The sequence below is a fragment of the Octodon degus genome, unplaced genomic scaffold, assembly GCF_000260255.1.
Source record: "Octodon degus isolate 3935 unplaced genomic scaffold, OctDeg1.0 scaffold00112, whole genome shotgun sequence".
NCBI classification, from domain to species: domain Eukaryota; kingdom Metazoa; phylum Chordata; class Mammalia; order Rodentia; family Octodontidae; genus Octodon; species Octodon degus.
Genome location: NW_004524688.1, coordinates 6,502,606 through 6,521,184, shown reverse-complemented (window position 1 = coordinate 6,521,184; position 18,579 = coordinate 6,502,606). Strand labels below are relative to the sequence as shown.

The 18,579-nt window shown below is 48.7% G+C and overlaps 1 protein-coding gene across 3 annotated transcripts in view; it reads left to right on the top strand.

The window, feature by feature from the left end:
* Positions 1-18,579, top strand: part of Aspscr1 (ASPSCR1, UBX domain containing tether for SLC2A4) — a 42,778-nt gene that overhangs the window by 11,673 nt on the left and 12,526 nt on the right. For all 3 annotated transcript variants that reach the window (XM_023699313.1, XM_004639555.2, XM_023699314.1), the window contains exons 5-7: positions 1,313-1,370; positions 3,098-3,171; positions 3,639-4,074. In XM_023699313.1, coding sequence (XP_023555081.1) covers positions 1,313-1,370; positions 3,098-3,171; positions 3,639-4,074 — 568 coding nt within the window. The remainder of the gene's footprint in view (positions 1-1,312; positions 1,371-3,097; positions 3,172-3,638; positions 4,075-18,579) is intronic.

Genomic DNA, 18,579 nt, shown 5'->3' with positions numbered 1-18,579 from the left:
GGTAAAGGGTAGGTAAGACAGCCTATTATGTGATAACTTTGTGTTTTGTGAATCTGCCAGGCTCTATCTGGATATCATACTCCTCCCCCCCAGGGTCGGAAAGGCTTCATATGAACACTGAAGTCATGTGGGCATGTGGTCACTTGTGCTGTCCTAGTGAAGCCTCAGGCGCCAGCTGTGATGAGTAGTGTTGGGCCCGGGGAGGGTTTGGTGTGTTTCCTGTGGCCATCAGTGTAAAAGTGTTTCTGGGCCAGGACACAGCACCTGAGCCTTGCCAGGTCAGCATGTTTGTCAGACTGTGTGTCCACCTGGCTGTCCAGCTGTGTAGATGGGCAGTAGCTGTTGAGTCACAGGTATAGATATGGGGTTTCTTGCCAGAAAACACAGCCCTCAGGCTGCAACCAAGTCCAGGTGTGGAGACAAGGGGAGGATGGGCAAGGTACTCAGTGTGTATGTGAGGGTGGTAGCTGTGGGACATTGGAGAAAAGGGTCGGTCTTACTGTGGTACTTCTTAGCTTTTCCTGCTGTTTCTTTATCCTATGTCCCTAGCCTGTGTTGGTGACAGTGGCCCAGGGTGCTGCTTGTCCTAGCTGTGTCTAGGCCAGTCCTGCTGCTCATTGCCTACAGTCAGTTTTTCTTTCCTTCCTGTCAGGATGGGTGTCTAATGAGCTGACCCTGCTGTGTCTGACCTCACATGTGTCTGGTTGGGCTTTTTGAGGGGCCACTCTGTTGATTGTGGCAAGGCACAGGTGATCAACCATGATACATTTGAGTGTTTGTATGGGTTAGGAACTGAGGCTCTTGCCCTTCTGCAAAACCCTTGGACTCTCTCTGTCCCTCACTCAGAGTCTGAGTAGAGGGGTCAACACATGATTGGGCTTATGGTCTTAGGGGCTGGGCTCTGCTCTGAGTCTACTTAATGGATTTGCCCCCAGGTACTGGTCTTAGTAGTTTCAATGGGCAGTAATTCTCTTAAAGGTGGCTTTGGATGGCATCTAGACACCAGGCCCCAGAACCTGTTGCAGGCCCTAGACTTGAGCATGGCAGAGAATGGTACAGTTGGCAGCGTGCTGCCTGAGTGCTGGGGCGTAGGCTGCTTGTCTGTCTCTTGTGGGCCTGGGCCTCGAGGTTGGGGATGGGTGGAGAAACTTTCTGGCTTTGTACCAATGGCTGAGGCCCTTTGTGGTTCTCTGTACAGTTGTTGGCTGCCTCCTTTTGGTGGTCATGGAACACAGGAGGGGTCCTCCGCAGAATCCTGGGCTCTTCAGTTATCCTGAGGGCAGGCTCTTGATGCTTCTTTTGTCTCCTACAGGGAGCATCTGCAGCAGCTTGGTGAGGTGACCCCCTCCTGCGTATACATGAGAGATGAGGTAGGTGCAGTTGTCCCACCCTCATTTGCCTGCCCAACCAGGCGGCCCACTTTCCAATCTGGAAACTTAGCTGCCTCAAGTCTTCAAAGGGTGGCTGTGCAGCAGACTGCTGAAAGCCTGATGTGTTTTATGGAAAAAAGTGAGCTGCCGGCCTTGCTGGAACTCATTGCGGCTGCTGGGCTGCTCCCGAAACCTCCCTCAGTGCCTTGTTTGTTTTTTCAGTTTCTCTCAAAGCGCAAGAGTTACAAAAGTGGTTTTATTTTAATAAATATTTGCTTTGCTTCGTATTTTGATCTTTTTCAAAACTGAGGGCAGCCTGGTGCAGACTGAGCCTGGCAGTGAGGGGGCCCTGCATGCGCCAGCCCTGCCTGCCTGGAGGGACTCTCCTAGTGCTCCATCCCCTGGCCTCACAGGAGCTTTTTGTTTCTATGCTGGCCCGGAGCCCTTAACTGGGTTGGGGGTACACTGTTCCTGAGGGGCCTTGGAGGGCCTGGTATGGATGGGACTCCCCCATTGATATCTAGTCAACATTTCCTAACCTGGAGCTGTGAAGGGCGGGAGAGTCCTGAGGGGGGCACTTCAGCCAGCATCTTCCCAGGAAGAGATGGTCTGTGAGGCTGCAGGGACTTGGCTGACTGCTCATTAGGCTATCTCTCTGGCTTGTGTGTTATACCTGTGACAGCGTCCACCCCCGAGGGATTGTCCTCTCTAGAGGCAGCTCAGTGGATGGTCAGCCCAGTCTCCCCTGAGGTTCTGCCAGGAATGACTGTGAGGTGGGAAGATAGAGTAATGAGCAGTGTCTCCAAGGCAGTGCTGGCCAGGAGGGCTGGTTGTGGCAATGCTGGGAAGAGGTGCTGTGGCTATGGCCAACTGAGATACAGAGTAGATGCCACTGCCCTCACTGGGGCAGCAGATCCTAGCAGGCCAAATATTATGATTTGGGTCCCCCATGGCTCCTAGGATCTTCAAGAGTAGGTGTTGCTAGCCCTTAGCCTACTTGAGAAAGGATAGGCCCCCGTGGTAGTGGTCCCTAGACCCATGTAGCCTGGCCAAGTCCTATGAAGCTATGATGAAACCGATTCTGGTGCCTGAAACTCAAGGCTTGGGTCCTGTTTACTGCTGTGGTGGACTGGGAGGGGGCCTGGTGTGCCCCTTTGAAAACCTGGGGTGGTGGTAGAAAAGATTTGGGGCCTTCGCGTAGTAACAGTGCTGGGCAGTGTAGCTGTAGGGCCTAGTGTTCAAGGAGTAAATTTTGGACAGTGTCAGTGGTAGTATGTTTTTTTTTTTTGTTTTTTTTTTTTTTAGTATGGGGTTTTTGTCTGTTCCCTTTGCCCCAGGGGAGCTCTCCAGGGAGCTGTCCCTGTGTGGCCTTCTATCCATCAGCTCATCCACCAGCTCCATCCTCCACGGCTGTTAGCTCTGGGCAGGGCTCTGGGTTATAGGACATCTTCAACCCATCTCAGTCTTCTCTGCCTGGCCTTAGTGGGCTTCACTGCTGAGGAGATCAAGCTGGGTTAGGAGACAGATGGTCAGTGGTTTTTCACTAGCTACAGGCTAGATTCATGCCAAGCCTTTGTGTAGAGTATGTGAGATGGCAGGGACAGGTAAGGGGTGGACAGAAGAAGTCACCTGGTCAGCAGTGGGGCCTGGGTAGATCTGGTGGGGGCTTTGCCCCAGGCACATGAATCAAGGAGAAAGGTCCATATGTCCTATTTGCCCTCCTGCAGGTGACAGGTGGGGCTGCCCTGCGGAGCACAACCCTGCAGTCTCTTGGCCTCATAGGGGGGAGTGCCACCATCAGGTAGGGTAGCGCGGCTCCTGGCTTGGGTTCTCTTCAGTTAAAAAAATGTGGTCTTGCTGAGTATGGTGGCGGAGATTTCAGCTACTCTGGAGGTTGAAACATGAAGATTGCAAGTGTGAGGCCAATCTGGGCAACTTAGTGAAGTCTTGCTTTAAATTTTACAAAAGGTTATGAAACTAACTCAGAAGTAGAGCTTTTACCTAGCCTGTGCAAGGCTCTGAAAAAAAAAAAGGAAGAAAGGCCTCAAGAGAAAAGCTAAAGAAGGAGTGTGAGAGCTCAAGTGAGGCCTTAGTCTTAGGGCTGATGGAGGCTGCTGTTTCTGTGGTAGACACTCCTGGCCCTCCTTTCTCCCTGCAGTAGTGGATTGGAGTTAAGGAGGAGGCTATATGGCATTCTTAGGAGGGGCTTAGCTAAGAGAAGGAAAGGGCTGCCTGTGGCATCTCACTGGTTTTCTGTGTCCCATTCAGGTTTGTCACGAAGCAGTATGACCCAGCTGGCAAGCAGGAACCTGGGGCCATCTGGAGTAAGACTCCAGGAAGCCCAGCTTTCTCCACATCAGGCAGCCAAGCTGCCAGCAGCCCTCAGCTCCCCTTGAATTCTGGGGAGCTCAGCAGGGGAGACCTGAGCCATCCAGAGGATGCAGCTACCTCAGACACTGGCCTTGTGGGTGACCCGAAGCCAGTGGCTGCTCAGGAGAAACAAAGTATAAAGGAGCATACACCTGCCACCTTCATTCCTTTCTCCGGTGGAGGACAACGGCTGGGGGGTGCTTCTGGGTCCTTGAAGCCTTTGACATCACCATCGGCAAAGTTGCCCAAGGTCTTTTCCAGCCCCGGAGGCCCCTCTAAGCCAAAGAAATTGAAGCCTGGTGAAGAACCTCAGCAGGAGCCAGATCCAGAGCTGGTAAGGGGTGTTCTAGGCCTTTACTTGGGGCTGCATCCTCTTTCCTGAGGATGAAACTGGGGCTAATGAGCTTGGACTGTGATAGCAGGGACATGCTGTTGTCTCCATAGTCTATATTTGTTCAGTTCTATTTTATACTCACTGTCCCAAAGCTCTCCTTCAAAGCTGTCATCTTTGGGGTTTTGATAGAAGCATTGCCCATGATAACCACCATCATGTTTTTGCCACCAGAGGGATGTTAAGGCTGGTCCATCCCTCTGTGGTGACTTGGAATGGCTGATGTTTACCCTCCCACTTGGTTGGGTGGTTTTGATCAAGCGCTTGACATTAAGAAGATTTTTGGGCACTATCCCACATTAAGCATTTAGTTCTTAGCCAGGTCCTTCGGTGTGTCTGTCTTTCAGTGCTGGCCACAGCAGGTGTGGGGGGCATGCACAGTGGTTTTATGAGGCAGAAGTACGTGGCAAATTTGCCTAGTAGTCAGTTCTGTAATGTGTATTCAGAAGCTAAGCAGGAGGACTTGGGCTTACCTGCACTGTTCTGGCATGGAAATTTTTGTTGGCTGAGGTTAGACTTAGCTGGGAGGAGAGAACTGCTTCCCTTAAGCCCTTGTGAAATGTTGCTGGTCTGGGAGGGAATCTACTACCTTGCCTCATGCTTTATTGAGGTAGAACTTGTTATTTGATATAGCAGACTTATTGTAGTGCAGACCATTTTTGTATTTCCTGCAGTTGAAGCTATCATTCTGGTACCATTTGTTCCTTAAGTCTCATTCTGCTGCTGTCCTGGTAATGTCCACCCCCATCACTCTAGGGATGAAAGGGGCCTATGATTTGGATTACACCATGTGAATGGCTGTCAATTCAGGTAGCTGGAGAACAAGAGGTCTCCTCTGCATCCTGGTGGGTTTCCATCCATTCCAGCATCCACCCCTCATGCCTTCTCTCTGTGTCTCCTGGCCTTGGCCAATGGTAGCCACAGCAGAACTCCTGAGGAACAGGACATGTATGGGCCCCCTACTCTTGCCTGGAAGGCTGCTGTGGTTTTCCCATTGCTGTGATTCTGAGACTGCGCTGAGATCCCAGAGTTCCTACAGGCATCCATGGCACCAGAAGACATTTCTTAGTTTTGGTCCAGATGTAGCACTTGCTCATTCTCAGGCTCCTCTGGTGACAAAGGACACCCCCTAACTCCCCTGTGTAAGGAAAAGCTTCACTGCAAGTTTCCCTAGAAAATGCTTCAGGTTTGACAAGTGTGCTGGACTCCTCTCCCTAGCCTTGGCTCCTTGGATGGTGCTGGGCCTTCTCAGAATACAGCCAAACAGGCTGTCCTCAGCAGGTCCTGTGAGCCAGCAGGTTCCGGTCTCAGTCTGGATTGTGTTCCTCTGGCCAGCACCTGAGTGTCCTCCACGTGTCCCTGCCCTTTGCTTCCAGCCAGAGTTGCTCTTCATTTGCCTGCATGTGTGGCTCTGCTCAGCATCCACTCATGCTGCGATATGATAGATGTAGCTGGGATGTGGCTCAGTGGTAGAGCACTTGCCTGGCATGTTCAAGGCCCTGAGTTCCATACCTAGCCTTGTAAAACACAACAGAAAAGTTGATAGAAAGGATTCCATGTGCCAGGGAGAGAGCTCAGCAGCATAAGTAAGTGCCTGCCTGGCAAGCTTAAGGTCCCGAGTTCGATGTCTGGTACCAAAACAAAACAAAACAAAAACAGAAAAGAAAAGAAAGAAAGGATTCCATTTCTAGGGAAAAAAATTCCCAGATGGTAGCAAGTGACTGAAGGATTCTTAAGTAAAGTGACATAGAAAGTTTTGGTACAGTGATATTCTGTGGTGGGGGCAGCCCATCCTAAGCAAGGTTAGTGGACTGACTGTGTTACAGTCAACTTTGATTAGTGAATAAATGTGATTATTATGATCTGATGGGTTGAACTGAAGCAGTGATAGTTGGTATATAAGAAATATATTTGAAAAAAATGTTTTGAAAATAAAAAGTTAGGATTTCAGAGTTGATTAGATGAGTTAGAGGAATTATTAAGTTACATATATGGTACTTATTTTTTTATGGTACATACTAAGTGCTTTACATAGATTAACTTAATTCTTGTACAACTCTAAAGTAGACAGTGCTATCATCATCCCTATTTAATGTACAGTCCACTGTTAGAGAAACATATTCAGGGTCACACAACATGTTCAAGAGTAGCACTGCTGCCTTTGTTGATGTTCTTGAGGTACAGTGAACAGAGGGAAGGTGATGCTTATCAGCAGTTCAGTGAAAGTGGCCTTGGGATAGAGGAGTGGCACTCTCTTGCACCCCTTGTTGGAGGAGCTGACACTGATGTTGAGTTCCTAGAGCAGATGTTGGGCACACAACGAGTGTAGTGTTGCTGCATGTGTCTTTGGCCAGTTCATCTGAGGAGCCAAAGTGTTCCCTGGGATTTCCCCCCAGAGCTTGTTGGCATTCAGTTGTGGTGAAATAGGCTAGGACCCTTGACTGGGAGGGACTTTTTTTTTTAACCTGCATCCTACATATGTATAGGATGCTACACACTCAATTCAGATGTGTCAGAATGAAACCCTATGACAAGAAGGAAGGCATGTAGGTTTCCTGACACTTTGTGATCAGATGTGCCACAGAGAGTTGCCAGAGAAGGCAGGGATGCCCAAAACCACAGGTGTGTGTGGCGTGTAGGGACAGTGAGAAGCAACACCCCCATAGACAGGAATGTGGCAGGCCCAGGAAGAGCCCACATTCCTGGGATGTGGGGAGGATGGCAGTGCAGCAGGTGAGGGCTTGGCTACATGTTCATATTTTCTTTTCCAAAGCACCTGTCCTGGGGGCACAATCAGGAAAGCAGCCAGTTGTTGGATGGCACAATTCTTTCTGGTTCCAGCCTTTGGCTTTCTTACCTGCTGCCCTTGTTGGCTTCTGAAGCATCTCTGAGGCCTCATTGTGTGGTGTGGGCTTTGCCTGGAGGAGGTGGTTCACTGTGGCTTTGTCATTAGCAAGCTGGAATAGGAGCACATAGGGTGCCTGGATTTCATGTTAGTCAAGATAGAAGGAAGGCATCTCAAAATAAGAATTAAAAAAAGGAAGGCTCCTGGGGTCATCTTCCTTCTGTTTTCCTGTTTGTTTTCTTTTTTAGGGGGAGGGTACTAGTGGCCTCCCACAGGCTGAGCAAGAATTTAGCACTGAGCCCCACCCACCTTATTTATTTATTTATTTATTTATTTATTTATTTTGGTGGAACCGAGATTGAACTCAGGCCTTGTGCTTGCCAGGCAAGCACTTACTCTACTGAGCTATCTCCCCAGCCCCTATTGTTGTTCTGAAATAGGGTCTTCAAATGTCCCAGGCTGGCCTTAAAGTTGGAATCCTTCTGCCTCAGTTTCCTGAGATGCTTGGATAACTGGTCCAATTTTGTTTTCACTACCAAAAATAATATAATCATGTTAGAAGAAATTTGAGAACTGAAGAACAAGTCACCACTTGTAACACACTTAGCAGTTGCTTTGCAAAGTTCTTTCCTGGTGTGTGTGTGTGTGTGTGTGTGTGTGTGTGTGCGCGCGTGTGCGTGTGTGCCTGCACGTGCGCACATGCACAGTGAGTACATGTGTGCATGTGAACTTGAGTGTTAGGTAGGCATGAGTGTGCCTATGTGTGTGACTAGAAGGCTGCAGGTTAGCGATAACTATGTTGTATTCCTTACACTCAGCACTCCTTATGTCCCTGGGCCCTGTATCCCTGTTCTCACCCCTATTTATTTATTTATGTACTACAAGATCTTGCTATGCAGCTCAAACTTGTAGTGATCCTCTTGTCTCAGCCTCCCCAGTGCTGGAATTACAGGTGGCCAGCTTAGCATGGGGCCGGCACAGCATGCAGTACCAGGAATTGAACCCAGGTTCTTGTGCTTGCCAAGCAGGTGCTTAGACCACCAAGCTATCTCCTCAGCCCTTCAGCCCTATTTAATTTGGCGTGTATAGCTTATGTCCAACTGTATTAAAAATATGGAGAGTTTGACTTGGTAAGGATTCTTTGTTTTGGCATTAGGAATCAAACTCAGGACCTCACACTTGCCAGGCAGGCACTGTACTGCTGAGCCAAATCCTTTCCCTGGCCTTGTAAGGATTCTTTTTATTTTTATTTTTTATTTTTTTGCAGAACCAGGGATTGAACTGAGGCCCTTGTGCTTGCCAGGGAAGCGCTTATTCCACTGAGCCACCCCTTGTAAGGATTCTTTTTTTTTTTTTTTTAAGGGTTTTTTTTTTTATTTAAATTATTTTATTTATTTATTTATTTATTTTGTGTGTGTGTGTGGCCAGCTCAGCCCACCAGGGGGCGGGGCTAGCTGGCATGTGGTGCTGGGGGATCGAACCGCGGTCCACTGTGCTTTGCTAAGCTTGTTCTAAGTAGGTGCTTTAGACCACTGAGCCATCTCTCCAGCCCCTGTAAGGATTCTTAAAAGGTTTTCTTTCTTTTTTTTGGTACTTTTTAGGGAAGGGTCTACAGGGTGTTCAGGGTCTCACTACTAGATTGGACTCTAGTGATTCTCCTGTTCACAGCCTCCCAACTGCTGGGATTACAGGCGGGTGCCACCACGCCCAGTCTCAATCACCCTGTCAGCGCGCCCTGGGGGTGGGGCTAGCAGGAGGCCTGGGGATCGAACCCCTGGCCCCTGCGCCTGCTTGCAGGCGCTCTAATCCACTGAGCAATTTGGCTGACCCTTCTTCAGAGTTTCATAAGTGATATAATCCTCTAGTGTCCCATCTTTGGTTTTGCTGTTTTCTGCTCACTGTTGTTTTTTTTCTTTTTTGAATGGAGATTGAACCTAGGACCTTTTCCCTGAACTACATCCCCAGTCTTTTATTTTATTTTATTTATTTATTTTGAGACAAGGTCTCCTTGTCACTAAGGGATATAGGCATGTGCCACAATGCCCACCCAGTATGAGGCCTCTTTTTTTTTTTTTTTTTTTTTTTTTTTTTTTTTGTGGTACCAGGGTTTGGACTCAGGACCTTGCACTTGCCAGGCAGGTGCTTATTCTACTGAGCTATTCCCTGGCTTGAGACCTCTTTTAAGATGGGTCCCCAGGTCTCTGATGTGACCTCTGTTGTATTCTGCATCTCCTCATCCTCCCCTAGGTGTATCTGCCACTTCAGCCTCCCGTTACTGTACTCTGGGCTGCCAGATCCCTTGCATTGGTCCACATCACCCTCCATGTTTCTGTGCTGTCTTTGGATATTTACTGTGTCTGATGGTTTTCACCAGTGAGATTGGTATAGAATTATATTTTGTAAAATGCAATGTCTCTACCAGACATGGTGGTGCATGACTATAATTGTAGCACCTGGGAGTCTGAGGCAGGAGGATTTGCTATAAGTTCAAGGACAGCCTGGGCAACATAGTGAGGTCAAGCCCAGCCTGAACTATATAGTGAGGCATCTCAAACAAAACAAAACAAGTGTCACTGTGATTGCTGAGTTAGTCCAGCTGTATATGCAATTGCCAGCTGTCAGCTTTACTTTCTTACCTGTGGACATCCTTTGTTCTGCTTGGTTTTCCTTATGCAAAGAGATTTGCTTTTGCAGAGATTTCTTTGTGTGTTCTGTATGGGGTAGCCATAGCAGTCATGTTTTCATGCGGGTGCTGACGGTCTTTCATTGAATAGAAAGTCTGCAGTCTGGTTGTGAAGCTGTGTCAAAACTTTGTTCCTGTGGTTCGTGTTTTCCGTATATTAGAAAGTCCTTCATGCTCGCAGGGTCAAGGTAATATCTCCTGGTATTTTCTGTCTTTGGCTTTGTGGACTTGTGTTTTACACAGTGGTCTTCAGCCTTTTTAGGGGTTATGGGTGGGGGATTAGCTTTCTGAGACAGGATCTCATTGTGTGTTCCAAGGTGGCCTCCAATCATGGCAATTCTCCTACCTCAGCCTATCAAGTGCTAGTATTATAGGGATGCAGCACTAAACCCAGCTTCCCAGGGATCATCCTTCTGTAAGAAATGAGATAGTCTGGCTGTTTTTCCTCAGTGTTGAATGAGTTTTCTCAGTACTGTCGGCTTCATGGCCTCCTGCCCATGCTGGCTCCATCTGTGGCCCTTCTTGGAGTGGTTGGTGGAATAAGTCACAAAAAATGGTCTAAGGGAAGAGATTAAGATATAATGTATAGGGGCTGGTGAGATGGCTCAGTGGTCTAAAGCACCTATTTAGAGTAAGTACAGGGGCCGTGGTTCAATCCCCCAGTACCACATGCCAGCCAGCCCCGCCCCCTGGTGGGCTGAGCTGCCCCCCCCCACGTAAATAAAGAAAAAGAAATGGTTTGACAATTTAAAAAAAAAAAAAAGATATAATGTATATACAATTCCCCCAAATAAACAAATCATGTTTCATGAACACATACCAGTTAAAAAAAGAAAATGAAAGAAATGACCTGTCTATTAAAGGATTTTATCCTTTCAAATAACCCTTAGAATGTTTGTCCCTCAAAAATCACTTTTGGATATTTCATAGAATTATATTGAGTTTCCACTGGACTTTGAAGAGAAAGAAAATCTTAAGGCTGTTGTGTCATCTCATCTTAGTCTACATGTATTTTCCACTCAGGCTTTTCTGTTCTTTAACAGAATTTTATTAATCTTTCCCCCCATGAAGGTGTCCTGTAGACTGATTTCCTGGCTAGTGTCATTCTTCCTGTTACTCTGTGACTGGCTGACCCTTTTGTTAGTTCCAGTATTTTTCTTAGTTTCTGTCAGACTCTGTGCAGTTTATGCCACATTTATCTTTTTCCTTTGCATCTGTCCTTTTTTTTTTTTTTTTTTCTGGGTCACTGAGCTTTGTTGAGTAGTAGCAGTATTAGTGGACATTCTTGTTTTGGTCTTTAAAGGGGACAGTATGGTTTCTTTGTTAAGGATGATGTATGCTGTAAAAGCCTTTTTCTTTTCTTTTTTTAAAAAATGTATTTAGTACAGGATCTATAGGGTCTCACTACACAGATCCAACTCATAGCGATCGATCCTCCTGTTTTCAGCCTCCCAAGCACTGGGATTACAGGTGTGCACTACCACGCCCAGTCTCAGGTGCTGTCTCAACGAGCCCCGGGGATGGGGCTGGCACAGCACGCCTGGGATCCTTGCACCTAAAATGCCTTTTTCTAATGAAGGATGTTACTCTTCTAGTTGTCTGAGGTTTTTCTTAGCACATATGGGTGCTGAAGTTTACAGACAATTTTCTCAGTCATATGAGGCAAGAACCAGGATCTGCTTCTCCCCTAGCTCTTGCATATGATATGGTTTTGAGTATATCTCCTTATCAAGCTGCTGTAGTGTTCCAGGGGTTGGTCTGGTTGCCAGCAGCGTGTTTCATTTTTCAGTCACACTGTTAGTTTTGGTTAACTAGCACTTTAGACATGTTCATCTGTAGTCATGAGACAAGGCTCTGTGTTTTTTCTTACTCAGTCTTTGTTCAGCTTCGCAATCAAGACTATTAGCATCATGATCAGTTTTGCCAGCACCTTTCCATTTCTGTGTCCTGGAAGTGGCACTTGCAGTAGAAGGACAACCATTTTTGAACGACATTGCCACCAGCCTCAGGCCTGGCCCACTGTTGCAGCTGGTGCCCATGACAGACACATGCTGACGGCCTAGGTCAGTGGTGGTGAACCTTTGGCATGTGTGCTGTGCTGGGCTGTTTGTATCATTGAATGCTCAACAAGGTCTGCCTACTTAGAGGTGTTGCTACTCAGAGGATCTCTGGAATAGGCTCTTGTGGACTGGGACTTAAGCCTCTGCTGTGCGTCCTGTGCACTGTACCTTCTCTGAGGACTACTTATGTAGGTGTTGTCTGGCTCTTGGCTGACTTGTCCTAGCTCTGTCTGGTTGTGACTCCTGGCCACACATTGGAGGCCTGTAGGTTGCTCGGGTCTCTGTTTCCTTGTCAGAAGAATGACAGTGGTCATGACGTCTGTGGTTCTCTGCTAATGGAGCAGGTGGGACCTTGTGCAGCTCCTCCTGTTGGCTGAGAGGTTCCAGGAGGCCTAAAACCTCTGGTAGTGTAGGAGGGTGATTCTCATTCAGCTATCTCTGAGACACGCCAACAGCTAGAGTCAGGTGCCAGCTCCTGCCAACTTAAGTGGTCTGCCTGATGCTTCCTCCCCCTCCTTCCTGTTGCAGGTGTTTAAAGTGTTTGGCAGTGTCTTGTTCTTAATTTGGAGGTCAGAATAACCTTTCACATTTGGTGATTTCTATGTCTGTGGAACTCCATTCACAGAGCTCAATTGTTTTTATAAAAGGCTTTCTTTCTTTTTTTCTTACTTTCTGTTTTGTAAATTCTATCTTTTCAAGAGATTTAATCTCCATGGCTGTGATTCTCTCCATGCTCTGGTTTCTATGTCTAGTGAGGTGGCCACTAGTCACTGTGGAATGGGGAGAGGCCTACTCCAGGATGCTCATGGCTCCCTGCAGCCTGCCTGGGCCCTAGCTCACCTGCCTAGCTCATCTGCCTGTGTCTGTTGGAGGAGTGGTAGAAAGTCTCGCAGAGAGCCCTCTAGGGACCTGATCAGGTCTCTTAACCTGGGACAGTGTGTGTTGGCTTGGCCTGATGGCCCAACAGTTGGTAGTGGGTGTCAGAACCCAGGGCTCAGTGTGTAGAGTCTGCCAGGGAGTGCTGGTACTCACAGCCCATCTGGCCCTCACTGGGCCCACTCTGTCACTTCTGGCCATATATCTGTGCTGGCATTGGGCAGAGTTACTCCTGTCCTGCTCCTTGTGGTATCCATCTTCTACATGCCCTTGTTGAGTGGACATGTGAGTGGATTCAAGGGGCAAGAGTATTCCAAGTCCCAGGATTGTCCATCCTGTTGTCATCCTGTCCTGCCATTGGGGATCATGGTGACTTCACCCTCTGTGATGTTTGTGCAGTGTGAAGTCCCCAGACTCAGAGGCTCAGGCTCAGAGACTGAAAGTAGCCTGTGAAGGTTGGGGTGAATTGGGCCCGAGGCCTGACCATTTGTGAGCCTGCTTTTCCTGGGGAACCCTCAGTCTGAGGAACAGGGGCAACTAAAGGCTGGCTTCCTTAACTTGCTTTGCATTGGATAGGATCATGGTATGTGTAATGTGCTACCGCTCAGAGCAACTGCCCTGGTCTGCTGCATCCCCAAGCACTAATCACTGGCCCTGGGTGAGGGTGGGAGAATCTGTATACTTCTGTTCCCTCCTCAGCCTTTGATCTCGGAGCCTGAGCAGCTGATTGACTGTGAAGGTCTCCTGTCCACTGCCTCACGTCTCTTGTCACCCACACATCTAGAGGGTGGGGGCCACAAGCATGTACCTCTGCTCTGTGTCCCTGTTCAGTCTGTGAAAGGGGCAAAAACAAGACAGGACTTTTTGGGAAACTTCAAAGGTACATTTTAGTAATCAAACAAGAGTTTCCAAGTTTCCCATTAACGTTTTGCCTGTGTGTGGTTTTTGGATTTAAATAAAGACTCAGAAGAAAGAGACAGGATAAAATACAGGCAGGTCCTCGTTGAGGCCCAGGATGGTTCACAGACCCGGGCGGTTCCTGCCTTTGATGTCAAGCATTAATTATTAGAAGGTAGTTTTACTGGCGATCAGAACCGGGCCTGGGAGAGGCTGGGGCTGCCCGGCGCCCCCTGGCCCTGTCCTTTGAAGTCCCTCCACGGCCACAGAGGCTGCCCTACAACTCTACATTCACTGGTTTGATCCCAGCAGTGCCCCCCCCCCCCAATGCCTGCAGCCTCCCCAGCAGCTGGCATGAAGGCTGATCCTGATCAAAGGCTCCAGGTCCCTTGGCCACCTGCCCTCCCCCTCAGGATTTCCTCTAAGCCTAAACCTTGTGTATACAGCCAGGCCTTCACCCTCTGCCCCTGCCTGTGACTGTGATATGAACTGCCCTTAGGTAACAGTGCCCTTACCTGGACTCATGTACACCAGGCAGGGCAGTTGCTGCTGGTGTCCTTGGACAGCTGGAGTTCGGGAGTCCTTGGCTGACCAGCCACCTTTCTCTTTTTTGGCTTGGGGCTTCTACTGGTTCCTTATTGGCTTGGTTCTTGCCATGGTTGGTGGGAGTTTGTGGACAACCCTGGATATGGAGAGTTAAAGTCCAGCTGTCCAAGGGTCTTAGGCCAGGGCCGGCCAGATAGCTCAGTGGATTAAAGTGCCTGCTTAGGCTGATGCAGGGACAGGGGATAGATCTCTGGCATGCCATGCCAGTCCTGGTCTGGCCCCCGCCCTGGGGTACCCTGAAAACGGAGACTGAGACTGGGTGTGGTGGCACATGCCTGTAATCCTAGTGCTTGGGAGGCTGAAAACAGGAGGATCACTGAGTCCAGTCTGTATGGTGAGATATTGTAGACCCTGTACTAAATACATTAAAAAAAAAAAAAAAAAAAAAAAAGGTCTTAGGCCATACCGTAATTATAATGTCTACTGAGGCTTGCTGGCAGATGGTCAGTAGTCACAAAGGTGTCTGGTGACTATCTCAGCTGTTTTTGATCCCTGGTGACTGGTAGGTTGCATGTACCTCAGTGTGAGATGCAGGGCAAGTGCACACTGCAACTTGTGGTATAGAGTGCCCCTCAGAGCCAGGACCCATGCCCACCAGGCCTGCTCTCTGTCACGCTACTCCCAGCATTTGAGTTCTGTCCTACCTGTGGGGTAGAGGAATCTCTTCTGTCTGGTCAGGTCCTGTGAACATGGGGACTCACACAACCAACACTGATTCTTTAATTGTTTGGAGGTGTTCATGTGCCTTGTACACACTAGGGGATGCTTGGCTCCAAAGTATAGACATCATTCCTGTGGCCCAGGTTAGCAGCTCTATTATCTTCTCTTTAAAAAACATTTCTTGGCCAGGGATGTAGTTCAGCAGCACAAGTGCCTTCCTGGCAAGCACAAGGTCCTGAGTTTGATTTGTCTGTTTATGATGTAATTTATTATCACAGTAGAAAAAGTAAGCTAGGCATAGTGGCAGCTGTGAGTTAAGAGACCAGCCTCTACTACATAGTGAGACCCTGTTTCAAAAAATAGAAAAAGAAGAAAATTTGAAGAATTAACAAAACAAAAACTTTTCTGTGGAGTGCTGTGCTGGGACTTCCATGCTGGAACTTCTCTTTGAGAACATGAGTCATACAGGAAGCTCTCTCCTCTGCCAGAAGATGCTGCTTCTTGCTGTTTCCTACAGGAATTGTGCAGATTTTCTTCTGTGGCCTGGTCCTAGCTCCTTCATCAGTGTGTTCTCCAGGTCAGACTGTCTGTACGGGATACCAAAGCTTATTAGACCTTAAATATGGGGTGGCCTTATGGCCGGGAGTGGTGGTGGCGGGCAGGGTGGTGATCTTCTCTGACTCTAGACCCTTCTCCTTGACTCCCCTCATGTGTCCTAGAGTCCAGGGTTCCTGAGGACATTGTGGAATCAGTAGCTGCACCTCTCACATCAAGCATGTGGCTTTGGGATGGAGGGTTCTGAGCTGATGGTCTTGAGTGCAGCCTCCAGAGTTGTGCTCACTGCTTGTTAATAGACTAAGGTGCTCAAAGCTAGTGTAGCCTGGACTGGGACTGGAGGATCTGTGCTTCTCTAGGAGGATGTGATATCAGGAAGCTCCAGAACCTCGGCCCTGCTTCTGGACTTGCCTCTTGGCCTTCTTGCTGGCTGTGTGTAGACACTCACTGACAAGCAAGCCCAGGCTGATGGTGTTGCTGTGGTTGTTGTCTCAAAGTCCAGGCTTGGTGCCATCTCCTCTGGGTGGGATGCAAGGATAAGGTCTCACTTGGTGCTGGGCGGCCAGCAACATACCTAGGTGGTAGATGGGAGTTCCAGGATTTGTGGGTCAGAGCCTGGGGTCAGGCTAGGGCCTTTGTGGCTGTGTGCTCTAGTGCCTCCCTCCCCATTCTGTTTGGCCTGCAGAGTAAGGTGGGTGTTTGGCCTGCATCCACTCATAGTGATTCATTTAAGCTCAGAGCCTCAAGGGAAAACAAAATCAGTCTTAGCACAGTTCTGAGGGAAGATAGAAAGGCTGGAAGCCTCCCAGGAAGGCTGGAAATCCAAGAGTAGATCACCTCTGAATAGATTCTTAATTTTTTCCTGTGTGTCATCCTGTCCTGGAAAATCACTGTCAGTAAAAGAAACTAAAAGCCAGATGTGGTACATACCTATAATCTCAGCGCTCAGGAGGCTGAGGCAGGAAGAATCATTGCAAAGTTTGAGACCAGCTTGAGCTGTAAAGTGAGCTAGCTCAAGGCTAGCCACCTGGACTGCACAGTGAGATCCTGTTTCAAATAGACCAAAAAAAAGGAAACCGCCAGCTGGGTATGGTGGTATATGCCTCTAATCCCACTCATGAGGCTGACACAGGAGAATTGCTGCAAGTTTGAGGCCAGCCTAGGCTACAAAGGTCAGCCTAAACTGCATAATGAGACCCTGCCTCAAAAATGATTTAAGAAAAAGAAAGGAAACCCCAGCAGGGCCACTTCTTGGTGTTTTGTCTTTTTTTTTTTTTTTTCTTTAGAAGGGTCTTGCCAGGAAGTTCAAGATGGCCTTGGCTGGCCTTGAATTCACAATTCATTCTGCTTCAGTGCTGGGATTACAGGCATGTGTCATTGCTCTTGGCTGCAGGGCTTCTTCTCATAAGAGTAGACCTCACATGGCCCTCTTTGTTCCTGGACCTAGGGTTTCCCTACTAAATGTGTCACTGACTATATCCACTTGTCCCTATGGTAGCTCTAGCCCTATCTACATATGGACTATTAGATGTAGCCTCTAGACATGGCCTCTTGCGCCTGGTTCTGGGCTGGCTGGGGGTCAAGGGTTACAGGGTTCACAGACCACTGAGACTGCTGCTTCTGCCAGCATCCATTCTCCCAGCCCAGTCTTTCTACTGCCCCTTGTACTTCATTTCTGGTTTCCACATGTCCCTTCCATCTGCACAGCCTGCTCTCGCTTGGTAGTCTTTGCCAGGACCCAATGTTTATAGGAAAAGGACCCCCTAGACAGGGCTTTAGCAAAACAGATTTCATACCAAGGTCTGGCATGAACCCTGAAGAGGCCTGTGAAGCAGCAGTGACACACCCCATCATTGGAGATTCCTCCCTCCAAGGCCAACTGCCCCTCAGGTACTTTGTGTCTCAGTTTCCTCATCTGTCATGTGGCAGTCATCCTGTGAGTTTATTTTGATTTAAGGAGTCCAGTATACAGGAGTCTCAGAATGTGCCCCAGGCCAGATGTGGTGGCTCATACCTGTGATCCCAGTACTCAGGAGATAGGCAGAAGGATTGTTGTGAGTTTGAGGCCAGTCTGCTTTACACTGTGAGTTCAAAGCCAAGCTGAATTATATAGCAAGATCTTGTCTCAAAAAAAGAAAAGAGAAGAAAAAAAGATAGGTTGGTGAAACCCTGGACAAAGTGGTTATTGTGGTTCTGAAGAAGGATTTTTTTTTTTAAATTATTTATTTATTTTTATTTATTACATTTATTTATTGTGTGTGTGTGTGTGTGTGTGTGTGTGGGTGGCTCGCCCAGCCCCCCAGGGGGCGGGGCTGGCTGGATGTGGTGCTGGGGGATCGAACCGCGGTCCCTGTGCTTTGCCAAGCTTGTTTCAAGTAGGTGCTTTAGACCACTGAGCCATCTCTCCAGCCCGTGAAGAAGGATTTATAAGTTCTGTTTGCCCAGACCCACCTGTATGACCTGCTAGAGAGCCAGCCTGAGTGAGCTCCTGGGCTTCAAAAAGCTCAGGACCATTGTAGCCCCAGCAGCTTGGGTGTGCACCTCTAGTTACCTCTCTGCAGCTGCCAGGAGTGCTTTTAAAATTCTGGAGCATTGAGTGAGACGACCGGGGCCGCGGGATCCTAAACAGACCCAGAGCGCAGGCCCGGCGAGTGAGTGAGACGACCGAGGCTGCGGGATCCTGAGCAGACCCAGAGCGCAGGCCCGGAGAGTGAGTGAGATGATCGAGGCTGCTGCAGGATCCTGAACAGACCCAGAGTGCATGCCCAGAGAGTGAGTGAGACAACCGGGACCCTCCGGATCCTGAATAGACCAGGAGCGCAGGCCCGGGGAGTGAGTGAGACGACTGAGGCCGCAGGATCCTGAACAGACCCGGAGCACAGGCCTAGCCAGTGAGCTAGACGACCCGGGGCCTTCGGATCCTCATTCGACCCAGGCTGCAGGCTCAGCAGGGAACCCTTCAGCAGAACTCCCTGCAAAGAGGCTAGAGGCAAGACCTACCCAGCTGTTTCAGGAGCAGAACATCTTGCCAGAGAGACACAAAGGGTTCACCTCTAACGGCTGCAGCAGAAAGAAGTAGAGCACAGCAACCAGATCCAAACAACACCCACCTGGAGGAATCTGAACTTCATAGATCTGGACTTGGTGCTAAGGTAATAACTCTATCTCAGCTCTACACCAAAGGTCAGAAGACAGTGGTATACAAAATGACAAAGAGAAGGAACAAAATGCAGTCTCAGGCCCCAAGTCCACCCAGTACAAATGCA